The 27170-nt window shown below is 44.0% G+C and overlaps 1 protein-coding gene across 1 annotated transcript in view; it reads right to left on the bottom strand.

The window, feature by feature from the left end:
• Window positions 1–16182: 16182 nt before the first annotated feature.
• PKD2 (polycystin 2, transient receptor potential cation channel) overlaps window positions 16183–27170 on the bottom strand; it is a 239049-nt gene continuing 228061 nt past the window's right edge. Inside the window, exon 15 of the mRNA XM_078676197.1 lies at window positions 16183–24220. Coding sequence (XP_078532323.1) covers window positions 23963–24220 — 258 coding nt within the window. The 3' untranslated portion in view covers window positions 16183–23962. The remainder of the gene's footprint in view (window positions 24221–27170) is intronic.

Here is a 27170-nt window from a genome sequence, read left to right as displayed (position 1 = left end):
TGCGTCATCTTGTGGCAGATCTGGTGCATTATAATCCTCCCAGGGATCATCTGATGGCCCAGGAATATTGTCTGGGTCATCTGTGTCGTCTATGTGATGCTCACTCTCTATCCCTTGTAAATAATGGTCTTCATCGTCATCATCCTTTGGTACAATGCTATGTGTGCTTGATGGTGAGTGTACTGGAGAAATATCTACTGGTATTTCTATTAATGGTGAAGGAATTCTTATAGGGGAAGTTTGAGCATGCTTTTTGAGAGGAACTGGAGGTGGTTTAGGATAGTCAATTTTCCTCTTTTCAGGCACTGTAATATATCCAGTTGTTGGATTAATATGAAGAGTCGTTTGCTTTGGGTCTGGTTGGAAAAGCTCTTCTGCTGGAAAATCCTTTTTCGGTGACGATTTCTCTTGCTTGGGACCAAAATGTTTAGGTTTTACATTGTCTATTGTCTTTGGAGCGGATTTTTGTTTTTTTTTATTATAAACTTTTATTGTCATTCAAACGCAATTACACAGCAGTGTGCCTACAACCATACATGGCCGGCAGCGATACACATACATTGACACAGTAGAGCTTCTGTCAAGTAGTACCGTATAGATGGAGGGACATTCATGGGTATACAACAGAGTCATAACCAAGTATAAGACCTAGCAGGACAGGTCTAAGCACTGGGGTATCTGCGATTGAGTGCTTGGTAACGGCTATGTGGGGTTGAGGGCGATGGAACTAATAATCAGGTCAACACTTCAGTAGGCAAGAGGGGGAAAGTACTCTTCCAGCACTTGAGTCACTAGAGATACTGTTAAGCAGGGTGCACAGCCGGCAGATCAGGGAACCGGGCAAAGGGTTGTCACAGTGAACTATATTTATTGGGCATAGACCCACATATCCGCCACTATTGCATGTATACACAATTCTCGCACGACATAAATCTGAAAACAGCAGAGACAGATAATAGTTCTCCCCATCCATCCCTGGTCAAGTCAGTTCATGCTAGTTCAAACTGGTTCAGCCATTAGCGTAATGTCCTCAGTGGCAATGTCCTCCTCCCCTTGTGTGGTAGTGGCGAGAAGATAAGTCTGCAGAGGGCCCCAATTGTCAGCCGGCCTAGAGTTGAGAGGCAGCAATTCTGAGAATATCCCGTACTGTTCCTGACAGTATAACATGTCATGCAACCAAACTTTGAATTTAGGAGCCCGGCCCCACCTACACGCCAAGTGTCTTCTTGCCAGCAATATTACCACATCAGTATATTTCCTAACTGTTCGTGTAATCTTCGCCGTGTATCCTAGTGGGAACAACTGTGGATCTAAGGCTAAAGCATCCCCTATCATAAGGGAGAGTTCTTCACACACCTGCGACCAGTATTCCTACACTTGTGGACAACTCCACGCTAAATGAAAGAAGTCCGCCCCTTCCTGACCACATCTCTCGCATCTATCCGAGTCAATCAGACCAAATCTAAATTTCCTAGCCGGCGTGTAGTATAACCTATGGAGGAACTTATAATGTATTATTTTAAAGCGACAACTTGACATCACTGCCCCTGATAGGTCACAACTGTACTCCCACTGCTCGTCCGTAATCTCCCTGCCAAGATCTGATGACCAATGTGCCCTGGCCGCACTCTCCACAACAGGCAAATCCACTCGCAGGCTTCTATATATATGAGACACTAAATGCGCACCATCAACGCTATTCAGCACTACCGTGAGTGGAGCCACACTGGGAGGTTCAAGAGGGTACTCCGGCAGCAAAACCTTCAGGCCTTCCCGTAGCCGTAAATAATAAAACAATTCCAATGGGGTGTATTCATTTTCCCGAAAGAAATCCTCTCGAGACCGAAATAGTCCGTCGCGGAAGAGATCACCCCATGTACGAATGTGTAGCCGACGACACAGCCTTTGGAATCCCACCTCCTGAAGGAGCGCCACCCGCGGGTGATAAGACAGTGGCATCCGAGCTGTGTACAGTAATGGGGCCTGCAACCTTCTCCCTATTCGATGCCATGCATCCATCGTACAGGTCACTGTATTAGGATGCATATCCAGTTCCGATGTGGGGGCATGAACCACGCCTCCCAGCGGTAGCGGATGGGTTATCCAGTCTTCCGCCGCTACCTGCGGCATGTAGGCTGACGGTTTCATCCAATAATACAGGTAGTGTGCCTGAGCACTCAAGTAATATGCCTCGAAATCAGGCACGTCAAATCCTCCCACACGGAATGGTTGTGTCATGACCGCCCAGCGGAGTCGTGCCTGCCTGCCCCCCCATACAAGACGTATAAGCTCAGAGCGTAAAGTTTTGAAGAAGAATGCGCCTGGGTAGTAAGGAATGTTGAGAAACAAGTATAGGAAGCGCGGTAGCACCACCATTTTTATGAGGGAGATTCTCGCCGCCATCGACAAGGGCAATTTAATCCATCTGGTCACTGAGTCCGCTAGCTTAGTAATAGCCACTCCGTAGTTCGCACGTAAGGTATCTCCCCTATCTCTTGATATATGTATTCCCAGGTAGCGCAGTTCAGAGGTGCACCACTCAAGTGGGTACTCCAACGGGAATTCCGATGCAGCTGGTGTCAGAGGGAAGAGTTGGGATTTACCCCAGTTAATAGAAACGCCAGAGAGGCCTCCAAAGGCCACAAACTCCTGCAATAACGCATTCAAGTTAGAGCTGGGATCCTTACGTACAGGGTGACATCGTCAGCATATAGCGAAATAGAGAGCTGGCGCTGATGGTAACTGAAGGCGCTGGTTTTATGAAGTTGCCGGATTCGACAAGCCAAGGGCTCTATCGCCACAGCAAACAGTAAGGGGGAGAGGGGACACCCTTGGCGGGTGCCTCTTGTTATTGCAAAAGCGTCAGATAATCGTCCGTTCGCGAGTACTCTAGCCGTTGGAGCCGTGTATAACAACCGTACCCAGTTTACAAATATCGGGGGGAACCCCATCCTTTGCAAGACCGTGAATAGGAATCCCCATTCCACCGAATCGAAAGCCTTCGATGCATCTAAAAAAACTGCGGCAAGAGGGATTTCAGGATGCACCGTTTGGATCAGGGAGAAAACAGTACGAAGGTTGTGTGAGGTCGATCTCGTAGGGACAAATCCCGACTGATCAGGCAGTATGAGTGTAGTCATGAGCAAGGATAATCTCGTCGCAAGCACCTTGGCCAGAATTTTGGCGTCACAATTCAAGAGCGACAGTGGGCGATACGAGTCACAGTGTGCAGCATCTTTTCCCGGTTTAAGTAGAGACGTGATGATCACCTCACGCATAGATCTCGGAAGTACACCCACCTCTAAAGCATCTTCAAATACCTCCCGCAGAACTGGTGCCATGACATCTATATAACATTTGTAAAATTCTGCGGGTAAACCATCATGACCCGGCGCCTTCCCGTTGCTCAAGGACATAATGGCATCCCGCACCTCGTCCAACTCGAGGGGCGCCCCCAGAAACTGCCTGTGGGCGTCGCTTATCCAGCAGAGCGCGATATCCTCCAGATAATCATCCAGGTCAACGCCTCCAAACGCCCGTGAGGTGTAGAGTTGTTCATAGTGTGTTTGGAGTGCATCCAGGATCCCGACAGAATCCCTGTGTACCTCCCCGTCCGTTGTGGTCAGTTCTAGGATAGTATTTGAACCCCGTGCCACCCGCACTGCCATGGAAAGCGCTCTACCCGGTCTCCCTCTCTCGTTGTAAGCGCGGGCCCGCCAGTGCTTCCCCTTGAATAATACCTCCCTTTGCGCTTCTGTCTCGTATTCCGACAGCTTAGCCCTGAACTCGCACTGTATGTCCCCAGCAGCCCCCCGAACCATGCAATCCTCCAGTGCCTTTAGGTCCTCCTCCAACCTACTGAGAACACGTTGTATGTCCCTCAGCACCCCAGCGCTCTTTGCAATGCACCATCCCCTCACCGTAACTTTGAAAGCCTCCCAGACTGTCTCTACAGTGTCCACAGTATCTTTGTTCCGGGGGAAAAAAATCTTCTATGTCAGCTCTAAGTTCTTCGCGGAAGACAGTATCTACCAGTATACTAGGGTGCAAGCGCCAAGGTGGGCGTGGTTTATTAAATCCGGGCATGTCTAGAGTCGTCAAGACTGGGCAATGGTCAGAATGTGTCCTGGGCAAATGTTGAGAGTGCAGAATATGTGGTGCTAGATCTGTGGATACAAAAATATAATCGATTCTGGCCCATGTTCCAGCGTATGGAGTGAAGTGCGTGCCATCTAATATATCAGGATGCAATCGTCTCCAACTATCAATCAATTCTCCCTCTTCAACTATCCCCCTAAGGGAATCCCTCGCCCTAGTATGGTATGTTGAGCATCCATCCGCTCTATCCAATTTCGGGTGCAGGGCCACATTAAAATCTCCACCCCAGATCAGGTGCCTAGAGCCCACATCCATTATGCTTCCCCAGAGTAGCGTGAAAAAGTGAGGATCATCGACATTGGGGGCATAACAGTTGGCAATGGTAATCGTTTCTCCACCCAACCTCCCCCACACAATCACATATCTGCCCTCCTTATCAATTAGCTGACCCTGCAGTGTGAAGGGGAGGGCCCGGTGTATAAGGATAGCAGTACCCCTGGCATATGAGGAGTATTTCGAGAAAGCCCTTACACCCGCCCATCTCGCGCCGAATGTGGAAGCAGCTGCTGGGGGTTCGTGAGTTTCTTGCAGCATAACCACCTGCACATTGTGTCTATCCCAATATGCCAACAGTTGCCTACGTTTCCGTGCATCCTTCAGTCCACGTACATTCCAGGATATAAAAGTGCATTGGTTAACAATTCCTGCGCCCATTGTAACCTTCTTCAGTCTGCTTTAGGATCGTACAATGGAACACCCATAGCCGCAATGCAATATACTCAACAGTCCCTCTCGCATCTCTCCAGCATACCACTGTGTCATCTTGTCCGTGTATGTCACATTCAACCGAATCACATAACTCCCACATTTTCCCCCATTCCCCACCCACCACCCACAGAGGCATCCCCAACTCGCCAGTGTAGTCTTCCTCCCTTCCCCTCCCCAAGACCCTCAACAATCGAGGGTGAGAACACACCCTGCAACAACAGTAACAATATGGGTAATACCCGCTAGGTAGCATTCCAGGTGGCAGCACAGCACCCCCTCCCCTCCACAAGTTCCCAACAGCGGGACACCCATAGCCATCGGGGGGAAAGGGGGGTGCCTGGTGACGAGGATCAAGACCAGTTTGTGTCAGGCCAACATCCCCACCCACCCCAAAGATTTAAGAGATATAGAGGTCGATGAACATGTCCATCGCCATGTAGCAGTCTACACCATAGTACTCACAGACAGGATCCAAAGCGATATCTGAAGTGCGAGGTTAAGGAGTTCACTGTTCCTCATCCTCCATGCGGTCATCTCCGCGGTCAGGTGCAGCCATCCCATCTCTGTTCTGGAGCGCTGTGCGTTTGAAATGTTTTATAAAATCCTCCACTGGCTGCGGTTTCGTAAAGAACTTTTGGCGACCCTGATAAGTGATTCGTAGTCTAGCCGGATAGAGTAGTGCGTAATCCACCTGAAGAGTACGAAGTTTCGCCTTGACGTCCAGAAACTTGCGCCGTTCTTCCTGTACCATAGGAGTGAAGTCAGGATAGATCGTGAAACTGTTACCATCATAGTTGAGTGCTTTGGTGGTCCGAGCCGCCCGTAGCGCTGTATCTCTATCCCTATAGTTCAGCAAGTGAGCTATGATAGGTCTCGGCTTCATGCCCGGCTTGGGTACCGGTCCCAGGGATCTGTGTGCCCTCTCTACGATGAACTAGGGGGAGAATGCTTCCGAGCCCACCGAAGCCAAAAGGAGTTTTTCCACATAGTCCTCCATTTTGCCCACATTGGTAGACCCCAGAATTCCCACTACGCGTATGTTATTACAGCGACTCCTCGCCTCCAAATCCTCATTCTTCGCCGCTATTGTGCGCAGCAGGTCATCCATCCGCGTAAGTTGTGTCGTATGTTGTCCTGAGGTATCTTCAACGTCTGAGATCCGCTGTTCCGCCTCCTTCAGTCTCCCCTCATGGACATCCAGCTTGTGAACGACAGCATCCATCCTGGACGATATTCTGTCCACCTTATCCGCAATAGTCGCGAATCCCTGGCGCATCTCACGAAGGATGTCCTGGATATCTGTGGAGTTGGGTGTCTGACTACCAGTAGGATTACTAGTCTCTGTCTGCTGCATTTGTTCCGGACTGGTACGGGTTGACTTCTTCGCGGCATCAAATGTAAGCTTCGGCTGACGCGCATCAGGTCGCCCATCTTCACCACCAACCACCCACCAGCAGCACAGAGCGCAGTATAGTGGGCAGCTAGCTTATCACTGATACGCAAGCTCCGTGATCGCGATCAGCCTAGTGTCTTTACCGCCCCGACAAGCGCCAGCAGGTATCAGCACCCGGTTGGGGTTCAAATCGAGGTTAATACAAGTATCTGTCATCTCCTCCGTTCTCCAATCGCTCTCCCGACTCTGACCTGGGGGTCCTCCAGTGAGACCACCACACCGCTGTCTCACCGCGCGCCAATTGCCTTCAGGGCGATAGGGCGGCTGTGCACCAATGTCAGTACCCGTGAGTCAGGCGCGCAGGCCAGTCAGTCGCATGAAGCAGCCTCCTCACTCAGGATGTTAATTAGTAGGTGTGGGGCGGTGGTTGCAGTCAACAAGGATCAGCAAGTTACAAGGCCTTAGTGCGTGGCAAACCACAGGCGTCCCCAAGCGGGCAGTACCACCAGCGTCTCCAGTTTCTAGCACACCGCTATGCGTTCCCACCGCAGGACCCAACCAACGCCAGCGGATGGTAGGGGAGAGGGGGACACCCTGTGCAGCAGTAGGATAGTAGCAGTAGATCCCCAATAATGGCCGCAGCCCCGGACCCTTCACAGCGCTTCTCACTCCACTCACCCCGCTGTCAAGGGGCAGACAGAAGATCAGCCGCCGAGATTAGCCGGTTCCTCAGTAACTCCCAGGAGCCAACAGCAGACGCATCAAGTGCAGCGTGCGCCGCGATGCCTTCCACGCCTTAGGGGTAGGTGAATGTAGATCCCCTGGAGGCCGCGTGGATATTCCGAGGGGCCGTCCCCAAGATGGCCTCCACCACCGATAGCCGTCAGCAGGACGATGGCCGCGCTCGGCGGCAAACGGTTTGCCCAGGGGGACTAGTACGCTGCAGCGAGTACCTGCGGGGATAGAAGGGCAGGGCTGCACCACCGCAATCCTCGAGGCGCCGCTATGGGGAGAGGAGCTCTGATAGCGTATCTCGCCGCCGCCGCTCCGTGAGTTTCGCGCCTTCCAGGGCCCAGCAGCCGTTACCCGATCCTCGGTCTCGCGTTGTGCAGCAAGCCGGTCAGCTGCATCAAGTCCTCCAGCAGTCTGGGTCGCTGGAAACGGCGGAGTCTCTACCAGCCTCGGGGTATGGGCAATCAGTCTGGAAATTTCACCGGAGCACCCGAGCAGCCTCCTTGACAGGTGGTAGTAGTGTCGGCCCGATCATGCACCGGGTCAAGGATCAATTATAGGATCGATGTCGCCAGGCTGTGAGAGCCTCACGAAAAGGCGTCCATACACCAGTGCGCCACCTAGCGCCCCCTCTTTGGAGCGGATTTTGGTTTTGGTTCCGAAGACTTGGTCTTTCTCGGATCTGCGCTCTTTGGATCCGGAATCTTTGCGCCTTAAGTGCTTGTGGGATCATGTACCTTCGGGGGCCGAAGTGTGTTTCGATGCTGAAGCAGGCTTCAGGTCGACTTTTTTCGGAACCAGAGTGGTCTTTGGTTCGGCAGACTTGGGAACGTCTTTCGGGGCTGAGCTTTTTTTCGGCTCGACCGGTTTCGGCGCCGATGGCTGCTTCGGTGCCGGGGTTAATTTTGATTTGAGGACCTTTTGCTTGTCGGGACTGACAGACTGACTCGAGCCAGAGGCGATTGGAGGCATTCTTGTATTCTTCGTTGCCGAGCCTGAAGGCGGGGCATCTGAAGGTTTTGGTCGGTGTGCACCCGGACCCAGAGGTGGAACCGAAGCCTGTCCAGGTATGGGGAGGTGAACAGGGTCGACGCTTGAACTCACGATCTGTTGACCAGCTGAAAGAAGATTGTCGTCCTCCAATCGGTCCTCGGCTTCGGAAGCAGAATCCTCTGCTTCGGAAATAATGTCGTTCTGCTGCTCTTCTTCGGACTCTACCTCAATCGGAGCCTCGTCTATGATGAGGTCTGGTGTCGATGAAGATGACTGCGCCTTGACTTTTCGAGCTCAACGGTCCCTGATGGTCTTCTTGTACCGGAACGAAGCGCAGGCCTCACAATCTCGACTCTCGTGCTCTGGAGACAAGCACATATTGCAAACCTCATGAAGATCAGTGTGAGGGAATTTGTGTCCACACTGAGGGCACTTATTAAAAGGTGTTCTTTTCATGAGCCAAAGGCCCAATGGCGCAGTTGGGCCCGACGAACGCTGAAATCGTGAAGCGCAAGCCTTTCTTCGACGGGGGTAACTGGAATTACCGTAGAAGACGATACTGATGGTATGATGAAGTTCTGGAAGTTGAAAAGAGATCGGTGACGGGACCAAACGATGAACACATCCGAGCCCGATGGCGGGAAAAAACAATCTGAAGATGGAGTCGATGCCCATGCGCACTACAATCTACAGGAGGAGTTATCCAACAGACAAAGACTCTTCCAAGAAAAACAAAGTGTATTTATCCGGGCCCACCACCAGATGGTGGTCTATGCAATAGTGTGTGGTCTGCAGCCGATATGCCTAGAACAGGCTGTTTCCCGTTGAGATCTTCTGGTCTTTTGCCATGCCTCCAAGCATATTTTAGCCAGCTTGTGGTACCCAAACAACTGCTTTTACTAGCTAAGCTGAAAACATCAAGGATTCTGGATTCACCAGGACTATAGTTCTTCTGTTTCACAGCAAGAAGCCCGTAATGACCTGCAACTTTTTGTGTGGGCTGTAAATATCTGCACCACCTGTCAGAAATATGTCTGTCCCGTCCATGTCGGTGCAAACATCGGCCTTGGCATTTGAGTCTTCTCACTGACCTCATGTAAGAGTATAATTGTCAGAAAATAGTACGGAAATGCCTTGTAACAGCAAATTCCACAGGCCATTATCTACTGATCCGTTTTATCGGTACTTATGTGCTTACTTTTGGTTTTTGCTCCAAAATGGTTATATTTGCAGTGTTCCACATTGACACATTAGCTCCATGGTAACCTGTTTGTGTCGATCTCTTTAAAGTTGCAGCTTAGAGAATCTCCCACCTTGCTTTCTATCCTTGGGACATGTTGTGCTGTCAGACTGATCTGTCTTTGCAATGCCCAGAGTCATATTTTGTGTTGTGATCACTGGGCGAACACATCCAGCTTTCTCCCAGAAAGTAATGTATTGATCTAAACCATTTGTTCTAGGAGTGCCTGAAAGAAACATCAGTGCTGAACTCAGGCTTCAGTTCCAGAACATTTATGTGCAAACATGTCTGCAGCAATCAGCGCTCTTTTAGTCCCTCTGTGTGCTCTCCCCATCCATTCAGGATTGCATCTGTCATGTTGACCACTTTAGGCTCAGGATTTGTGAACAACTTCCCCTGTGGGAGACTTCCAAATGTGCCATTTTTGGAAATTCAGCATGCTTTGTGAATCATGACCCCAGAACAATCTCTGCCTGTGATGATCAGTTTTGTCACCCCTGGTACTGTCACGTCATATAAAATCTGGATTGGAGAAGTAGGTGGCTTCATAATAACATTATCCCCAGTAACTGTTTCACCTCCCTCACAGCCAGAGATTGTGAGGTTTGGTAGAAAGAAATATTGTTCAGGAAGGAATCTATCTTCTATGTGGGAACCACCACCAACTACTCAGTCGTCCAAAGAGTCTCACAGAAGGGTCTGCATTTGTGCTGGTGTGAAATGGGACATATTTATTCCACGGTAAACACCTGATGATGTAATAATTGCACCATCTGTGGATTTCCAGCATTTCTTTGACCAGCCAATCCTCAAAGTAAGAACAAACATGAACACACACTATGCCGAGATGAGCTATCTCATACCAGCATTTCGTGAACACTCTTGGTGAACATGCAATGCAAACGGATAAAGGTATGACCCAACAAAGTTTCAGATTTACACTGATCTGTGGAAGTCTTCAACTTCTGTATACTGGTTTATGAAAGGATTATGCTTCAAGTCTTTCACTGCCATGAAGTCTTACTAGCAATATAGAAGTGGTTGAGCTACAGTTGGTTCACAAGAAACAGCTTGTCAATCCATCCTGTGGGAACGGCGATAAAGCGGTTTTTGGTGCAACTTACTGTTAACTGAACTTGCTCTAAAGCAATCATAATACTGTTCTTATGAGTAACTTCATGTCAAGCTTTTTTTATGCAGTTTTGAAACTGTTATTTGAATTCTCAAGCTAAACTGTTCCAATGCAAACTAATATTTTGCAGTACAAATCTGTCCTTATGTAAAGTGCTCTGACAGGCACTGGGGGCCTCATTTACAAACCCATTGCACCAGGAGGTACGTCTCTGTTTTTGGTGCATCAGTGGCGCAATGGGCTGGCCCATATTTACAAGGCCACGTAAAGTCACCCTGCGTGACTTTCCAAGGCCTTGTAAATATGGGACTCTTTCCAGCATTACTGTGCGTGAAATAGGCGTTCCATAGGTGTAGCTATGGGTGTTCCCACGCAAACTCCATAGAACCTGACACATTCATAGATTTCCCCATGGGAGGCGTAGGAGTGGCGCAACGAAAATACTTTTTTTCCCTCTTTCTATGCGCAAGAGGAAAATGCTATCAAAGATTGTTTTTGTGCAGGAACACCTTCCTGCACAAAAACAATCAGCCCTGCCACGCAGGCACCCTTGCAACATGACACAAGGGTGTCTGCATTGGCGCACGGCTGCTGTTTGTGTGCCGGCACATGGAAGGACAGGAATGAGCCATATCTTGTACATACGGCACATTCCTGCCCTTTTATTTTGGCGCACGGAGGTGGAGCAGGAAGGCTTGCTGCACTGCTGTGTGTCAAAATATAGTAAATGAGGGTCCCCAGGTATTTTCAGTCAAAGTCTCCTGGGTCTTGGGCTCCTCAAAGGTTTACTCAATTAAAGTTAGTACATCCCTTCTACATATGGTACACTATGCCCCAAGGTAAAGAACGCGAGTTTCTTTGCATATTGTAACCTTTTGGACCCCTCTTGAGGCGAAATAGCCGAGAGGTAGCTAGACTGCACATTTACTGTGATTGATTGCTGAATACGAGCATTTTTAAAACGGCGTGTTTTAATTCACTTTCCCACTTGCACTAGCTTAACCTTTGCACTAAACATAGCGTGAACCTGCATTTAGTCGGTGACAGCCGATTTTCGGGCTGATTACCGATCTCACCTGCAAGCTCTTAAAAATACGGCGGACATCTTGGGTAGGGGCGTGAGCCTAACAGCGCTCTAGCCACCACTATTTAAGGAGCCCCAAGGTAAAGAACGCGAGATTCTTTGCATATTGTAACCTTTTGGACCCCTCTTGAGGCGAAATAGCCGAGAGGTAGCTAGACTGCACATTTACTGTGATTGATTGCTGAATACGAGCATTTTTAAAACGGCGTGTTTTAATTCACTTTCCCACTTGCACTAGCTTAACCTTTGCACTAAACATAGCGTGAACCTGCATTTAGTCGGTGACAGCCGATTTTCGGGCTGATTACCGATCTCACCTGCAAGCTCTTAAAAATACGGCGGACATCTTGGGTAGGGGCGTGAGCCTAACAGCGCTCTAGCCACCACTATTTAAGGAAACGTATACTCTCCGCGATAGCGGACGCGATTCGTGGACGCGCCTACATCAGCGCCGGAGTCACGCCTGAGTCAGCCCGTCTGCGCCCGTCCGCGCCTCGGACGAGCCCAGCGGCCATGACACCCACTTCCCAACCAATTTTATCGGTATGTGTTAGTAGCCAGACAATTAGCGATACCATTGCTTCCCCTTATATAAAATATAGTGCAAAACAGCTTTTTGCCTTAAGAACGCCTAGACAACCAGACTGCTGTCTGATCGACTTAAATAGACACCATAACATCGGTTATGGCTGCTCACTAACTACGTATGCCACTAAAATCAAAAGGCTTGAGACCCTAACCAATGCTACATGTGTTACATCTAACTCTAAAGTATTCACCTTCTTCAGTCTGAACTGTCGCTCTCTGCCAAGACATAAAATAGAAATTTTCAATTTTCTATCGGATGAAGCCCCTGATGCACTATTCATCACTGAAACTTGGCTTCATGCAAGCTCCGGACCAGACGTGGCTATGGCCCTCCTGGACTCATATGCGATTATACGCCTTGACAGAATTAATAAAACTGGAGGAGGCATAGCTGTTATTTTTAAAAAAGTATATACCTGTGAGTTTATAAACTTCCCATGTCCAGGATGTGAAGGCGCCACCTTTAAAATCATACTCTCACCCAATTTTACCTTTTCCGGCGCGCTTATCTACCGTCCACCTGGTGCTGCTTCAAATTGGCTAAATAATATTTCGGAACTTTTAGGCCCGTTTATTATGAATACTACCAATTTTACAGTCATCGGTGATCTAAATCTTCATTTGGATAACGAGCACTGCTCTAAGGCCACGGAACTTATTGATGACCTCCTATCCCTCAATTTAAGTCTTAAGAATTCTGGCCCAACCCACACTGCAGGTCACTTACTGGACCCAATCTTTTCTAATATTCAGAATTTAAACACCTTCCCAGCCTTACCCATTCCTTGGTCCGACCATTTTCCCATCAAATTTTCCTTTCAAACGCCAACATCCAATATCTCCCCTATGGCGCTGCCCACCATGGTGAGAAAATGGAAAAAACTAGATATCAATATTCTTAATACCCTGCTAGAAGATACGATACCATACACTACTTCAGGAGTTCAAAATTTATCCATCTCTATTCAATCATGGCTCTTAACAGCCATTGACTCCTGTCTTCCTCAGACTAAGCTAAAAGGCATTAACCAACGTCCACCTGCTCCGTGGTTTAATGACGCTTTAAAGCATGAAAAAACCAAATGTAAGAATACTGAGCGTCAATGGAGAAAATCCTACTCCGTTGAAGCTAAGAATGAATACAAAAATCAACTAAACCAATACCAAAAGCTGTGCAGCAGAGCAAAAACCAACTTTGTCTGCTCAAAAATTACTGCTGCTTTAAATCAAGCTAAAACACTGTTCAAAACAGTTAAAGAGTTAGCTGGCTCTAATACCTCACCAACCCCACCTGATTTAAATAAAACCCAATGTAATCAACTTGCCGCATTTTTTGTCGACAAAGTTGATAAAATTTATCAGACCATCCAACTCAATCAGGACAATCATGAGGAAAATCATTATGATGGTAGTGATGCTAATAGATCAGATAGTGAAGAGTCCAATTCTGCCACCCTTTCGGATAAAATCACTACCCCTTCTCTGAGTGTTTGGCCTACACTCAACGTTGACACTGTCACCGAACTTCTAAGCACGATTAAATCAGGTTCGCCAAAAGACCCGCTACCATGTTCCATCTTAAAACTACTTAGCAGGAAAGCCTTATCCACTGTCACAGACCTTCTAAATAAATCCTTGCAAGAAGAGTGTGTTCCACCGGAGTGGAAACATGCCATGATCCATCCCCTCCTAAAAAAAGCTAATGCTGACCCGAAGGTACCCGCAAACTTTCGACCAATTTCTCTCTTACCTATATTTGCAAAAATTCTAGAGAAACATGTCCACCGCTGTCTCTCAAATTATATAACAACACATGACTTGTTACCTCCCCATCAATCTGGCTTCCGAGCAGGTTTTTCAACAGAAACCACTCTCCTAGGCGTAACTGAAAATATTCGTCAAATGATAGACAAGGGTGAAACAGTGGCACTGGTGCTTTTAGACCTCAGTGCCGCATTTGACACTGTTTCACATGCGGTACTAATAAAAACCCTTCGCTCAATGGGCATCTGTGGCCCTGCTTTAAATTGGATCACATCCCTACTTGAAAATAGAACTTTCCAAATCTTTTCAAACTCTACATACTCAGATACCTATACCTTTAAACATGGCGTCCCCCAGGGTTCAATTCTAAGCCCACTACTTTTTAATTTATACATGAGCCCTCTTGCTAAAATAGCTAAGGATACTGGACTGATAATGTTCTCCTATGCTGATGACTCTCAGCTTCTCTTTTCCCTTCCGCCAACAGACAATAATGATCCCTCTATTTTGAGAACTGGGCTTACAAAAATTGCTGGATGGATGAAAAATTATTTCTTAAAATTAAACGGTGAAAAAACCGAACTCATAATCCTAGGAAAAAATAAAGAACTCTGGGGACCCCAACACTGGCCCCCAGAAATGGGCTCTCCTCCTATTCCAACTAACCAGGCCCGTAACCTTGGCTTTGTGGTAGATGACACTCTTAGCATGCACCAGCAGGCCATTAAAACATCAGCCACCTGCTTTGTCATCTTGAAGTGGCTAAAGAAAATCTGCTGGATGCTACCAGATCACACCAAAAGAACTGTCATTAACGCCCTCATAACATCCAGATTGGATTATGCCAATATACTTTACTTGGGAGCCAACAAAGCCACAGTCTGCAAACTACAAACCGTGCAGAATGTTGCTGCAAGATTGTTAGGTAAAATTCCTATCCATGCACCTACTACCAAACTCATACGAGAATTGCACTGGTTGAAAATTGAGGGCAGAATTAAATTCAAATCACTATGCTTTATGCATAAAATCTCAGCAAATAAAGCCCCTAAATACCTGCTAAATCTGGTACAACACTACCGTCCTTCCAGGATGCTGAGATCCGCAACAGCGAACAAATTTGCTGTGCCTAAAATAAGACTATCACGCATGGGAGGCAGATCCTTTGCCTACCTTGGCCCTTCCCTGTGGAACTCTATGCCACAGGCTTTGCGCTCTGAGGTTAATTATATCAGTTTCAGAAAAGCCATTAAAACCTGGCTGTTCAACATCTAAGTCAGCTGTCCAAACTCCCTTCTCTGAATCACAAGCGCCGGGAAACCCTTTGTTGGGTAGCTGTTTGCGCTATACAAACTAAACAAATAAATAAATAAATAAATAAATATGCAGCACAGTATCTTCTATTTTTCCAAAGCCAGAGCTTCCTTCTGAAATATGATGTACCTGGCCCCATACGGAGCTCGAACTGTATTGGCCCAGAGGTTGCTGTAAGCCTTATATGGATCCTCCTGATAATTCCTGGTGGGCAGTGAATACCATGTGCTTATTTGACCAACAAACATTGGATTATACGTAGAAAATGTAAAAGGTGCATTTTTTTCTATTTCTTTCAAAGACTTAAGTCACAATGCAGTTCCTAAATATTGCATGCACTCTCATATGTACTCTTCCTGGTCAACTTAAAAATAAAATTAAGCATGGCGCTGCCACTTGGTGTGAATGTTGACATAGCAGATTGATTTCCTTTTCTTTTTGTTTCTTGTCTTTCTTTACTTTGCGTTTCCTTCTCTCCATGTAGCTGTTACCCACCCAGAAGTGGAAAACTGTTTTCAGCTAGAACAAAGGCAAACTGATATCCTTGTTACAGAAGAGCATTTTTGCAGACACTCCCTGGCTGAAGCCCACTTCGAACATATGTTTTTTCAAATAAAAGCACTTAAAGAATCCCAGAACCAACAACTGATGTCCAAACAAAGCAGGTTTGTGAATCAATACCATATTCAAGCTTCAAAACACTAACTGCGAGGAATGCAAGAAACTGAGAACAGTTGTGTACCCATGTGCTGCATCTGTGTATGTTGAGGATCAAACGTGTAGCGAGTCAATTCAATCTTTTTTTTTTTAAGCTTCTCTACACATAGGGCGTTTGAGGACTTTACAGACTAACAACCATTACCTGTAACCATGTGTACAATTAAAAATAACTTTTGTTAAAATGTCACTAAACAACCAGTTTATCTTAAAATGTTGTGTACCACTTAAAATTACTGTACGTGTTGAAAAACTGAGGTGTAATAGACTATCTGCCAGCTCTATCCGTAATGCTTACAGGCATGTACACAACACAACCCCACACAAACTGTAAATAAGGTCACAGTATACAACATACATAATTCTTAATTTACATGTATGCAATCTTTATTAGGAAGTAAAGTGCTCCGTATAACAGAACTATAAACCATTGTTCATCATGGAAAACTCAAGCAGTTACATACTTCTTAAGAATGACAAAGCAAAACGCTACATAGGTGGCGGATACAATGAAAATGATTGCGTCGTCCCTATGCATTACAGTGCAGCAGTGCTATAGAAGTCTAGATGTGTACACATTCCTTAATGAAACTTTAATCGTGTGACCTTGCACTTTGCAGGACACATTTGTCACCACATGGTATACTCCATGTATCATAATTGCACTTCAAGATGAAGTTTGTTTAAAAAAACACACAGTAACGACACGCTACAGACATAGAAAAAATATACCTAAGGATATATACGTTTTGGTTTCTTTTGCTATGGAGATTATGGTGTTAAAACAGCAAGAAGTGTGCACGGCAAATCAAGGTTGATCAGCAGAGCCAAGCGAAACAAGTAACTGAACATGTTTAGATGGCATTACACAACAAAAACTATATGTGGAAGCAGAAGCAGCTGGCAAACACTTTGCGAAGCTTAAAAAATGTTTTAAAATTGACAATATTGGATTATGTGGTGGAAAGTGAAAAATAAGAGTGCTGATTAAGCAAAGAAACCCAGAGATCTAGTAGCAGATTCCTATAAAGTCCATACATGATGTGGGAGACTGGATGAGCTCAGTGGTACTTCTACAACCTGCATTTTTGAGCTTTGCTGTTCCTAAACCCTTTTGCCTGTACAAAAACATGGATTAAATATTCCAATTTACACAGCAAACCTACTTATGTGGCTTGGCGATTCTGAACTGCTGGATTGAGGGTTTAGGTAGACTATGTGCAATTTTAGTACATTTATACGTGATTTTTGCACCACGAGATGCACTTCAGTTCGGGTTGAAAGTTTACGTTCTATATTTAAAAAAAATACAAACTCTTCCAAGGGACTCCCTCCCCCACAAGTCTTTGTTACTTGACTTTTTTAATTTGTATTTTTGGCTGAAGAGGCAGGACTGGCTAATGGTGCTACACATAGCACTAAACATCTTGGCAGCAATGAAAGCAGTTTGTGCGCAAGTCACATTTGTCCTCTGTAAGATTATACATTCAGTATTCTATGTGCTCTACCTCCAAGCAATATCTTCACTTTCTAAAAAATGTATTATCTCAATTTTTAGTACAAGATATTGGCAATGCTAATTGTTTTTTAATTTACAAAGTGAGAAGCACTCCTCTTTTTATATAAACGGTGGTTTAGAAATTTTTTGGGAAATATTTTTACTTCTTATTTTAACACATGCGTGCAGCAAAAGTGGCACGTTTGTCCAAACACCGTGCCTCTAACTAAGCAACCTATCTAGAGTGGTGAGACCACTCAACCTTTGCGCACTGTTGCTCCTGGTCAATAAATCTAACCAGAATCATCATTCAAATTTTACACACTTTTCAAAATTCATGAACTTGTTTTCGAAATTTGTTACAACTAGACATGTAACTCTCAACTCAGCGAAATCAGTATAACTTTTTAATCTTCAAAATCATTGTTGTGACAATAAACTGTAATATAAACAATAAATGACATTTCACAACAGATCTACATAATCTTTCTTAGTAGTATACAGTTGCAGTAGCCCTTGTGGTAGCCCGATGCATTTCGAGTCCCTTGGGACTCTTCCTCAGGGGCCTGTAAATGTGAACCAATTTATAAACATAAATATATTTTTAATCATTCCAGATTCAATATAGTCAGGCAATGTAATGCAAACAGCAACAAGAATTACAAATATATGAACGTTGTAAAAACGGATGCTAAAGTGGAACTTAACAGACTTAAGCAGTACAGAAACCACCACCACACAGCTGTGAAAGACTGAACCATCCTTAAAAAAACTAGTACTCACATCGATGATCAACACAGCACACCCTGCCTGTAAACAAAGAAATATGTAAATGACCAACTCGGGCCAAAAAATATATGTGTGGGAACCTTCTGGGTGAAATCTTACCTCGTTACTTAAACAAACGACCACTACCGCGTTTCCGCCTCTTTGCCAAAATACCGGTTTATATCTGTGAATGAAGCATGGAGAACCATTCTTAATAGTCTCTCCCTTGATTATTCCCCTCCGCAATGCAAGCGGACCTCGCCATAACTGCCTACCTCGGTATTCGCGCTCATGCTTCCCATATACTCCACTTCTTTCCAGAATCCATCTCTGCAGCAGGTCATCCGGTTTTAAAATAATCACCCGACTCCTTCCCGAAGTAACACTCAAAAGTGAAAACGGACTTCCACACACTGTCCTACCGTCATGGCTGGCAACAGAGATGACGGACTCTCCGCAATCTGCCGAGCCGCCATAATGGAACTGTCAAGGATTACTCATTATACCCTATCCACCTCCTTCCAGTGCAGCTATTTACAGAGAACTAGCTTCCAAGTGCAATAATATCGTGCTTTCAAAAATAAAAGATAGAAATGAAAATGAAAAGGAAAAAGAAACAAAATATCATGAACATGTAGAAATTAGTATTAATGCATAACAAGAGCAAATAATGAATGATAAAATCAATTAAATACTGCATCCATTCATGTACATTGGTATTCACTAATGATAAAGCGATGCCGGCCAAAACCTCAAACATGTACCTCACATGTGTACAGTCGCATATTTACAAGAAACAAGTATAATCAATTTTTTCATTTAGTCCTTTCGGTTCTTGTGTTCCTAGGAACCTTATCCAAAATATTTCTCTTTGCAGGAGCGATCTAGTGAGATCCACTCCTTCATAGTTTTCCGTTCTCTCCAGAACTGAAAACTGCAATTGGGAAATGTTGTGCCTGTTTTCTAACCAGTGCCTGGCAAGATTACTTTTGACATTTGCGTTTCTGATTGTACTTTTATGTTCGGAAATTCTCGTTTTTATTTTCCTTTCCGTTTTCCCTACATATAATTTGCCACATGGGCATTTAATGTAGTAGATCGCATTTTTAGAGTTACAATCACTGTCATGGTGCAGCTCGATGGTTTTCCCAGTCTGTGGGTGATGTAAGGTGTTACCGATAATCACATTGTGACAATGCACACAATTCGAACACCGTTTCATCCCTTTGTACTTCTGCTTTCTGCTCATAGTTGGGGTTTTCAATAACTCTTTCAAATTTTTAGATCTTTTATACGCGAACATTGGTTTCTGCGCAAAAATACCTCCAAAATCTGGTTCGTGCTGTAAGAGTTCCCAGTGTCTTGTTATAATATTTTTGATCTTTACTGAACTCGTGGAGTATTTTGATACAAAAACTTGTCTCTCCAAAGTTTTTTTTGGTTTTTGCTCCAAAAGATTATCTCGGTTGAATAATTCAATCTTCTCCTTAGCTTTATTGAGTACAACCTTTGGGTAACCTCTCTGGACATATTTCTGTTCTTGTAGAGTCAGGTGTTTTCCCAAGCTGTCAGGTTCTGAACAAATCCGCTTTATTCTCATATATTGCGACAATGGCAAATTGACTTTCAGATTCTGTGGATGAAAACTCTGAAATAAGAGAGAATTATTGACGTCTGTTTCTTTCCGGAACACTTCAGTCTGTAGTCTTCCATGTTTGACTGATATTAGTACATCTAAGAATGAGATTTCATGATCACTGATGCTATGTGTGAATTTAATCTGATCAACATGCGTGTTTAAAGTCAGGATTTTCTGTTCCAATTTCTCTCTACTTCCAGACCAGAGTACAAAGATGTCATCGATAAATCGTTGGTACACTAGACTATTTTCTCGCCATTCTTCGTCTGAATAAATGAAGTCGGCTTCGAATTTTGCCATATAGGTATTAGCGTACGCGGGAGCCCCCGCAAATCCCATACTTGTCCCATTCTGTTGCAAAAAGAACTTAGAGTCCCACTGAAAATAGCTATGATATAAGCAAAAATGCAGCAGTTCTAGGATGAATGTCTTCTCTGCTCTGATATTCTCAAGTTCCAACAGTGCCCATTCTACTGCTTCCAGTCCTGCGTGATGTGGTATGGAGGTATAAAGTGATTTGACATCAATAGTACATAACACAAGATCTTGAGTAATGGAAATGTTCTTCAATTTTAATAAAAAGTGGTTGGTGTCTTTTATGTAAGATGGCCAATTTTGAACAAATTGCTGCAAAAAGGTGTCAATATATTGCCCCAAAGGTTCAAAAAGTGTTCCACAACCTGTAACTATGGGTCTCATCGGAGGATTCCATTTGTCCTTGTGGATTTTTGGAAGCATATATAGGCGGGGCCGCCTTGGATGTTGTACCGTCAGGAATTGTTTCGTGGCATTTGAAATATACCCTAATTCAAATGCTTTTTCCAAAATGAGTTTCAAAGTTTCTTCCAATTCCTTGGTGGGATCTTCTTCCAATTCCAAGTATGTGAGCTCATCAGACACATGCTCATTAACCTTGTTCACATAAAACTCCTTGTCCATAACAATGATTGCTCCACCCTTATCCGCTTTTTGGATGTGAATACTCTCATTTGTTTGAAGCTTTTTCAAAGTGTTCCTTTAGCATCCGTTTTTACAACGTTCATATATTTGTAATTCTTGTTGCTGTTTGCATTACATTGCCTGACTATATTGAATCTGGAATGATTAAAAATATATTTATGTTTATAAATTGGTTCACATTTACAGGCCCCTGAGGAAGAGTCCCAAGGGACTCGAAATGCATCGGGCTACCACAAGGGCTACTGCAACTGTATACTACTAAGAAAGATTATGTAGATCTGTTGTGAAATGTCATTTATTGTTTATATTACAGTTTATTGTCACAACAATGATTTTGAAGATTAAAAAGTTATACTGATTTCGCTGAGTTGAGAGTTACATGTCTAGTTGTAACAAATTTCGAAAACAAGTTCATGAATTTTGAAAAGTGTGTAAAATTTGAATGATGATTCTGGTTAGATTTATTGACCAGGAGCAACAGTGCGCAAAGGTTGAGTGGTCTCACCACTCTAGATAGAATGCTAATTGTTTATCATTCATAAAGACCGTAGGAAATGATCATGCACGATAATCAGTTTTGATTTATGCAGCTTAGGGTACCAGAAAAGGCAATATTGACTTAGTTATGAATGCCGTATTTAACTCTCCTATAAGGCCATATTATATAATGTAGAAGCTACACCCGTGTCACGGGAACTTAAATGTCACCTGTGCACTGTAGCACATATTGTGCCATCCACTAATGTGACAAGGAAAACATGGCTTCAGGCCTAGTCTTGAAGTCTGACTGCTACAGTTTAAATCGGCAGCCTGACCAGTCAAAATAAACATTTTAACAAGGGAAACACCTTCCTTTTGAAAAAATAATCCACGTCTGTGGAGGCCTTTTAGTAGACAAGCTAGGGTGCACAATATTTGAAAGTCGACTGGTAGAAATATAATTTTATGATGGCCCTACAGTGACATGGCCCCAGAAGCTATTTTCACTGTGGAAGGCCCTGGCTGTAATGTGAGAAAACTACAGTAAAGGTTAAACTTATTATCGTGTAGGGACCAGCTAGCAAAATAATTCAACTACTCTTTTTAGTATTTATTAAAAACCCAATTCAATGGTGACATTACATTTTTTATAAATATTTAGGTAAATAAGTTTAAGAATGTTAAATTTTACCTGCTTGATAATCTTGAAAGCTAATCTTCATTTGCTTTTAAGCAGCTCTCAATAAAGCGCATGAAATTAATGGTATGTGAAAACTGCTCCCATAGCTGAGACAATACATGGGAGTGTGAAGGTGTTTTCTTTCCCGGAAAGGAAGACCAGTTGGTGTGGGCCCAGGAACTTAATAAACTTCAAAAGGTCCTTCCTTGCCACAAGTAAATGCCAATTCACACCTGGAAAGGTTCCAGCCTTTGTCCGCCAGAGTCAGGCTGGGTCCAAACTCAGTAGCAGGAAAGCTACCCCAGAACCAGTTTTGAGTGACCACAAAGAAGTGGACAACTTATTAAACTGGTCATGCCTCTGGGTGGGCACACAAGCACCCCATAAGGGAGAAGGGTTCCCTATTTTGGAAATAAAGTGCACTGTGGGATTATTTGGAGTAGGGGAAATAGGAACCGATGCAAAAGGGGTAGAGTTGGCCCTGAGAACTATCTCAAAAGTGACTAAGTCCTTTTCGGAAGTGGGACTCACACTTTTATGACTAATTGATTTTCAGACTTCCACCAGGACAATTTCATTTGGTGTATCTGACCCAGGCTCCATTGCAGTGAGCGTGAAATTACACCTTGGTACTGATCTACTGTGACCATTGACACTATTTTTCTTGCCATGTTTTGCTTATAACTTCAAGAACTCATTTCTTCGGTTCCCCTTTTTGTATTTTTGTCAGTTTGGTGTCATTGTGCTGATTACATTTGTCTCTCTCTCTCTCTATATATATATATATATATATATATATAAATTGGGGTGGGATTTCTGTTGTGTTGCGATTTTGACTTAAACTATTTTGGTACTTATAAATGATTTGCAAATTTTTTTCAAGTTGAGTCAGTCTGCTCTGTGCCATAGCTATAGGGGTTGAAATCTGGGTTAAATTGCTGAAACCTTTTTCTGCCCCTAATGTGTTAGTGAATTTATTACTGTATAATTCACTTTGTTTCATATTTATAAACTTAAAAAAAAGTTTAACCATGCAGAATTCTGATGCTGGGATAGTCCTCTTTTTCATATAGTGGAAAGAGGATATCTTTAAAAAAATAGAGCTAGTGGTGGTTGTGCATAAATCAATATCCTAAATTAGTCTTTGTGAGATATTTGTGGGAGAGCCATTAAATTGCGAAGAATACCTAGGTGGTGATTGGTTCATTTCACTATCATAAGTACCACTGGGCAGAGAGAGTTTCAATACTTCACTACTCTCAGGCTGTGTTCTGGATAGATATAAACAATTTTCCTTCCTGCCGTACCCATATGACATGGTTAGACCTCTACCAGTGACGTGTGTCCTTTACAGAGTTGTTTTAGGAATAAGTTTGTAAATAATATGTGCCAGTGACTCGTGACACTGTTAAACATGGATATGCATATATTAAGGAAAGATATTGAGTTATAAGGAAGGCATATGATCTAAAAAGACAGAAAAATATGTGAATACTATCAACTCCCAAGACCCCATTACATAAAATGATGTCTACTTATCTTTTGTCTAAGACTTTATTTTCATCACCATCATATTTTTTTTAATTTGCTTTGACTAGGAATGGGTTTATCAAAAGGCAACTGTGAACTGCAGAAAAAAGAGATCTGAGGCCACAGTTTTGTTCTTGAATAAAATACGTGTGCCTCTTTAAACACAGTTATTGACTTTGCAACTACAAGCCATGATCATCAATGCTTGTTTACCCCTTTGAGCTATGTTTTTGTCTGAACATTTGTGGAACATGAATCCCAAATATGAATTTGTGAATTCTCAACAACAAAGGTTACAAATTAATCATGTACACTTATGAAAAAACACCTGCATAAACATAGTGATCTATGACCTGTCCGATTCTCTTATGGGAACATTATCTAAGCACTGTTTCTTGATGGGATAAATATTCATGATCACTGGGCTGTGAAAACTGGAAACAAAAATAAATTACATCTGAGAAGACTACAGACAGCTGATGTTTGGTCACTGCAACCAGAAGACTGATTTGGACACATAAATAGGGTATTTACAGCTTACGTTAAGCACTTTCCTTTGTTTACATAATGTGTAAGAGCCATTGGTTACACGTGGCTGCCACCCCCATTTCCTCCAGCACTCCCGCCTCCGCCTGCCCCTCCTCCATCAATGCCTTCCGTGGACTGAGGTGAGGGAGGGCGTGAGCTCCTTGGACGGGGCTGGCCATTGATTCCAAGCGGTGTCCCCAAGCGATGACTCATCTGGGAGGCGGTGTCATCAGATTCCCAGCGCTCTAACTCCTCCCTCACCAACCGTTCCATTTGGTCACGGTGGATTTCATTGTCACGGCCAAGCCTTTCATCCTGAAATTCAGAGACATACTCATGTTTACATACAAAAGGGGACTTTGAGAATCTGGATTTAATAAAGTACTACTACCCCTTCAATATGCACAATTAATATCTTCATAAAAGTGTTCAAAGCAAAATGTTTACAAAGCGTGACAGGCAGCAAACATACACATACATTTGGATGAAGAATTCTTGTTGCACACATTTAAAAAAGTATATTTCAAGTGGTTTCAATTTCTCCATCTCTAGTGGCACTCTACAGAGATACCACATATTGCTTACTCTATTTGTGTTACCTGGAGACCACCCCCTAATAGTTTAATTTTTAAATTAGGACACCTCTAATCATGAATGTAGATGAAACAATGAACATTTCTGTTTTTGCAAATGATGTGACTTCATGTAACACTTCAGCAGTGGTTCATCCCCTAAAGAACGGGTAGTTTTGTGATTAGGAGGAAGAGTCTAGGCATTATTTCAACACTGATGATTATCAGGGAAATAGCCCCACAATGCCAAAGGTGTAGATCTGGTAGAACAGTAAGGGACTAACATTACAAGAACATTGTGGACTCTTAGGTTATTTGCAAGACACATTAAACCAGAGACAGTGCGTATAGATATTTAGGAAATGTTCCACTTTAGCTTATTGGCAGGATATATCTGATAATAAGACAAAGTATGGGCTGCATTGAACAGAAGCATGGGCTCCGATAAGGCTGGCCCAGGTTGCAAAACGTCCTTGTAGACATTTGTCTTGAGTTCACCATAAGGCAGTTGAAGGTCTAGGACCTCAGTCGCTCGTTGTATTACCACAGCAAATGGGGCACTCTCCTTCGTTAGAGGCGCAAAAGGTGATTTCAGCCCTTTATTAGGGGAATTATCAAGCCTGTTGCCCTCCTCTAAGTCCATGTAAAGTTTGTCATTATATTGAAATGAAAGGGCAGGGTAAATCATCCCCATCCCCACCATCTTAAACTCCAATAGGCAACTAGCTCTGGTTAGAGTTGGAATTAAAAGACAATGGAGCTGTTGAGGGTGTCTCTGCGGTAGTGGAGGTATGGGGGCAGACTCCGGTAGTGTGGGGGCTTGGGGCGCATAGTAGATTTGTAGCACAACCTTAGACAGGTGACGAAGTGATAGTGTTATTTGATTCTCCTCCTGTGTCAGCACCGGTGTTAGACAGACAGCGACTAATCGTGCATAAACGCTCAGTAAACCAGGAGGGACCAACGTGGGTTTTGCAACACGTATGGAAGTCTGCACCGGAGTCAGTGATGAACTCGCTGTGGATTCAAAGGATTCAAACCACACAGAGGATGGCTCCACCGGTGATAATCCAACTGCATTTCCTGGTGCCGGAAGGTACATCAGAGGAAACTGAAAGAGTGCCAAAGATATGCAGCAAGGCCTTGACCTGCTGCGCTGCCAACTGTACAGGCAACTTGGGACATATTAAGATCAGCTGTGGAATTAGCAGATATAGAGCGGAGGGATGGGGGTCTAATCCCGCTTCGCCAGCTTATGTTTCTGCATGAACTTAGACATACTGGAAGACTTCGACAACAAAGAAGACTTCTTATGGAGAAATAGACTTGGGAGCAGAGATGGGTCTGGACCTTTGACCCAGCAGGACTTACTCGAGGCCTGCGACTGCTTTCTGTGGTTTGTGATGTACAGCTGTGCGATTTTGGATCGCCTATGAGTACATGAGGGCCCACTCATCCCAGGACTTGGAGTAATGCCAAAAGCCTAAACACCAAAGATACCTGGAGCAGGTCAGAAACTGACACAGTTTTCTGCAGTCAGAACTTGGTTTGTAGCCTGTAGTTTCTGGAGAAGACATTGTTCCCATGCACATTCGATTTCGTTTTTAAACCAGTCAAAAGAGTTAGAAATCATTTTGTGCTGTGCAACTGCAGAACGCTTTGCTGGGTCTTTGTTACTCGCTGCACCTATATTTTTGCCAGGTTATTCTGTACAAACATCTTTGCAGTGCATTAGTAGAAGGATGTGTGCCTTCGGGATAGAGAAATAACAAGCATAAAACACAGCACGATATATCTTTTTTTGTTTTACTGTTTTTTCTGCACCGATTCCATCAGCCAGCCATGCTAAATGCACTTTACTAAAAAGCGATGTTTGGCTCAAGGTATTAAATAGGACTCTGGAGTGCTTGGCTGTTAATGGCTACTAAAAAAGCATCACTACGAAGTAAGTACATACAAAAATATTTTACAACACTGGCTAAAAGGTGCTGCATCATAACCAGTCATATTTTTCACCAGTTTATTTATTTTTTTACATAGTGCCACGTCTGATGTCGGCAAGTTTAAAATATTCTTGTTTTATTCACGCCCAGCTAGGCAATTAAATGGTAAATTGTTTGCGCACATGTGGTAAAACAAATGTAACAAACACGCGAGTAGAAAAGTACAAGTAATTCCCAATATTCCCACAGAGAGCACGCAACCTGTGTGCGGCTTTTGCCTGCCAAGGAGAATATCACTGGAAGTTTATACAGTTTAAAGACAAAAAAAAGTGAAAATTAAATTCATAATAACTATAATAGACATTTCTGTCAGTTAGCAGCTTATGGCCAACATACTGTGTTACTCAGGCACAGACCTTCATCTAAAAATGGACAAATGGTAAGGTATTTTACATTTGTAGAGCAAGTACCTGCCCTTCAGCAAAAGTCAGTGATGGGAGATAGGTCACTGGAAGAGTATGTTGAGTGCCAAGTCACATGGAATACAGGGAACCGAATGCTAAGCTGAAAGGGAGTGTAAAAGTCAACTGATTAACTGAAAATGTATGCACAGTTTGCAGCTGTCTAACAGCTGGACATTTTTTTCTCATGCTGACGCGCTCCATACCGTTGTTGTGGTCACCTCATGAAGCTGTTTTAAGGAGTCTGTGAAGCAGATAAACAGATTTGGGTGTAAAGATCTGCATTTCC

Source organism: Lissotriton helveticus, chromosome 2_1, assembly GCF_964261635.1.
Source record: "Lissotriton helveticus chromosome 2_1, aLisHel1.1, whole genome shotgun sequence".
NCBI lineage: Eukaryota > Metazoa > Chordata > Amphibia > Caudata > Salamandridae > Lissotriton > Lissotriton helveticus.
The sequence above is the reverse complement of the archived record's forward strand: the minus strand, read 5'-3'. Positions and strand labels throughout refer to the sequence as shown.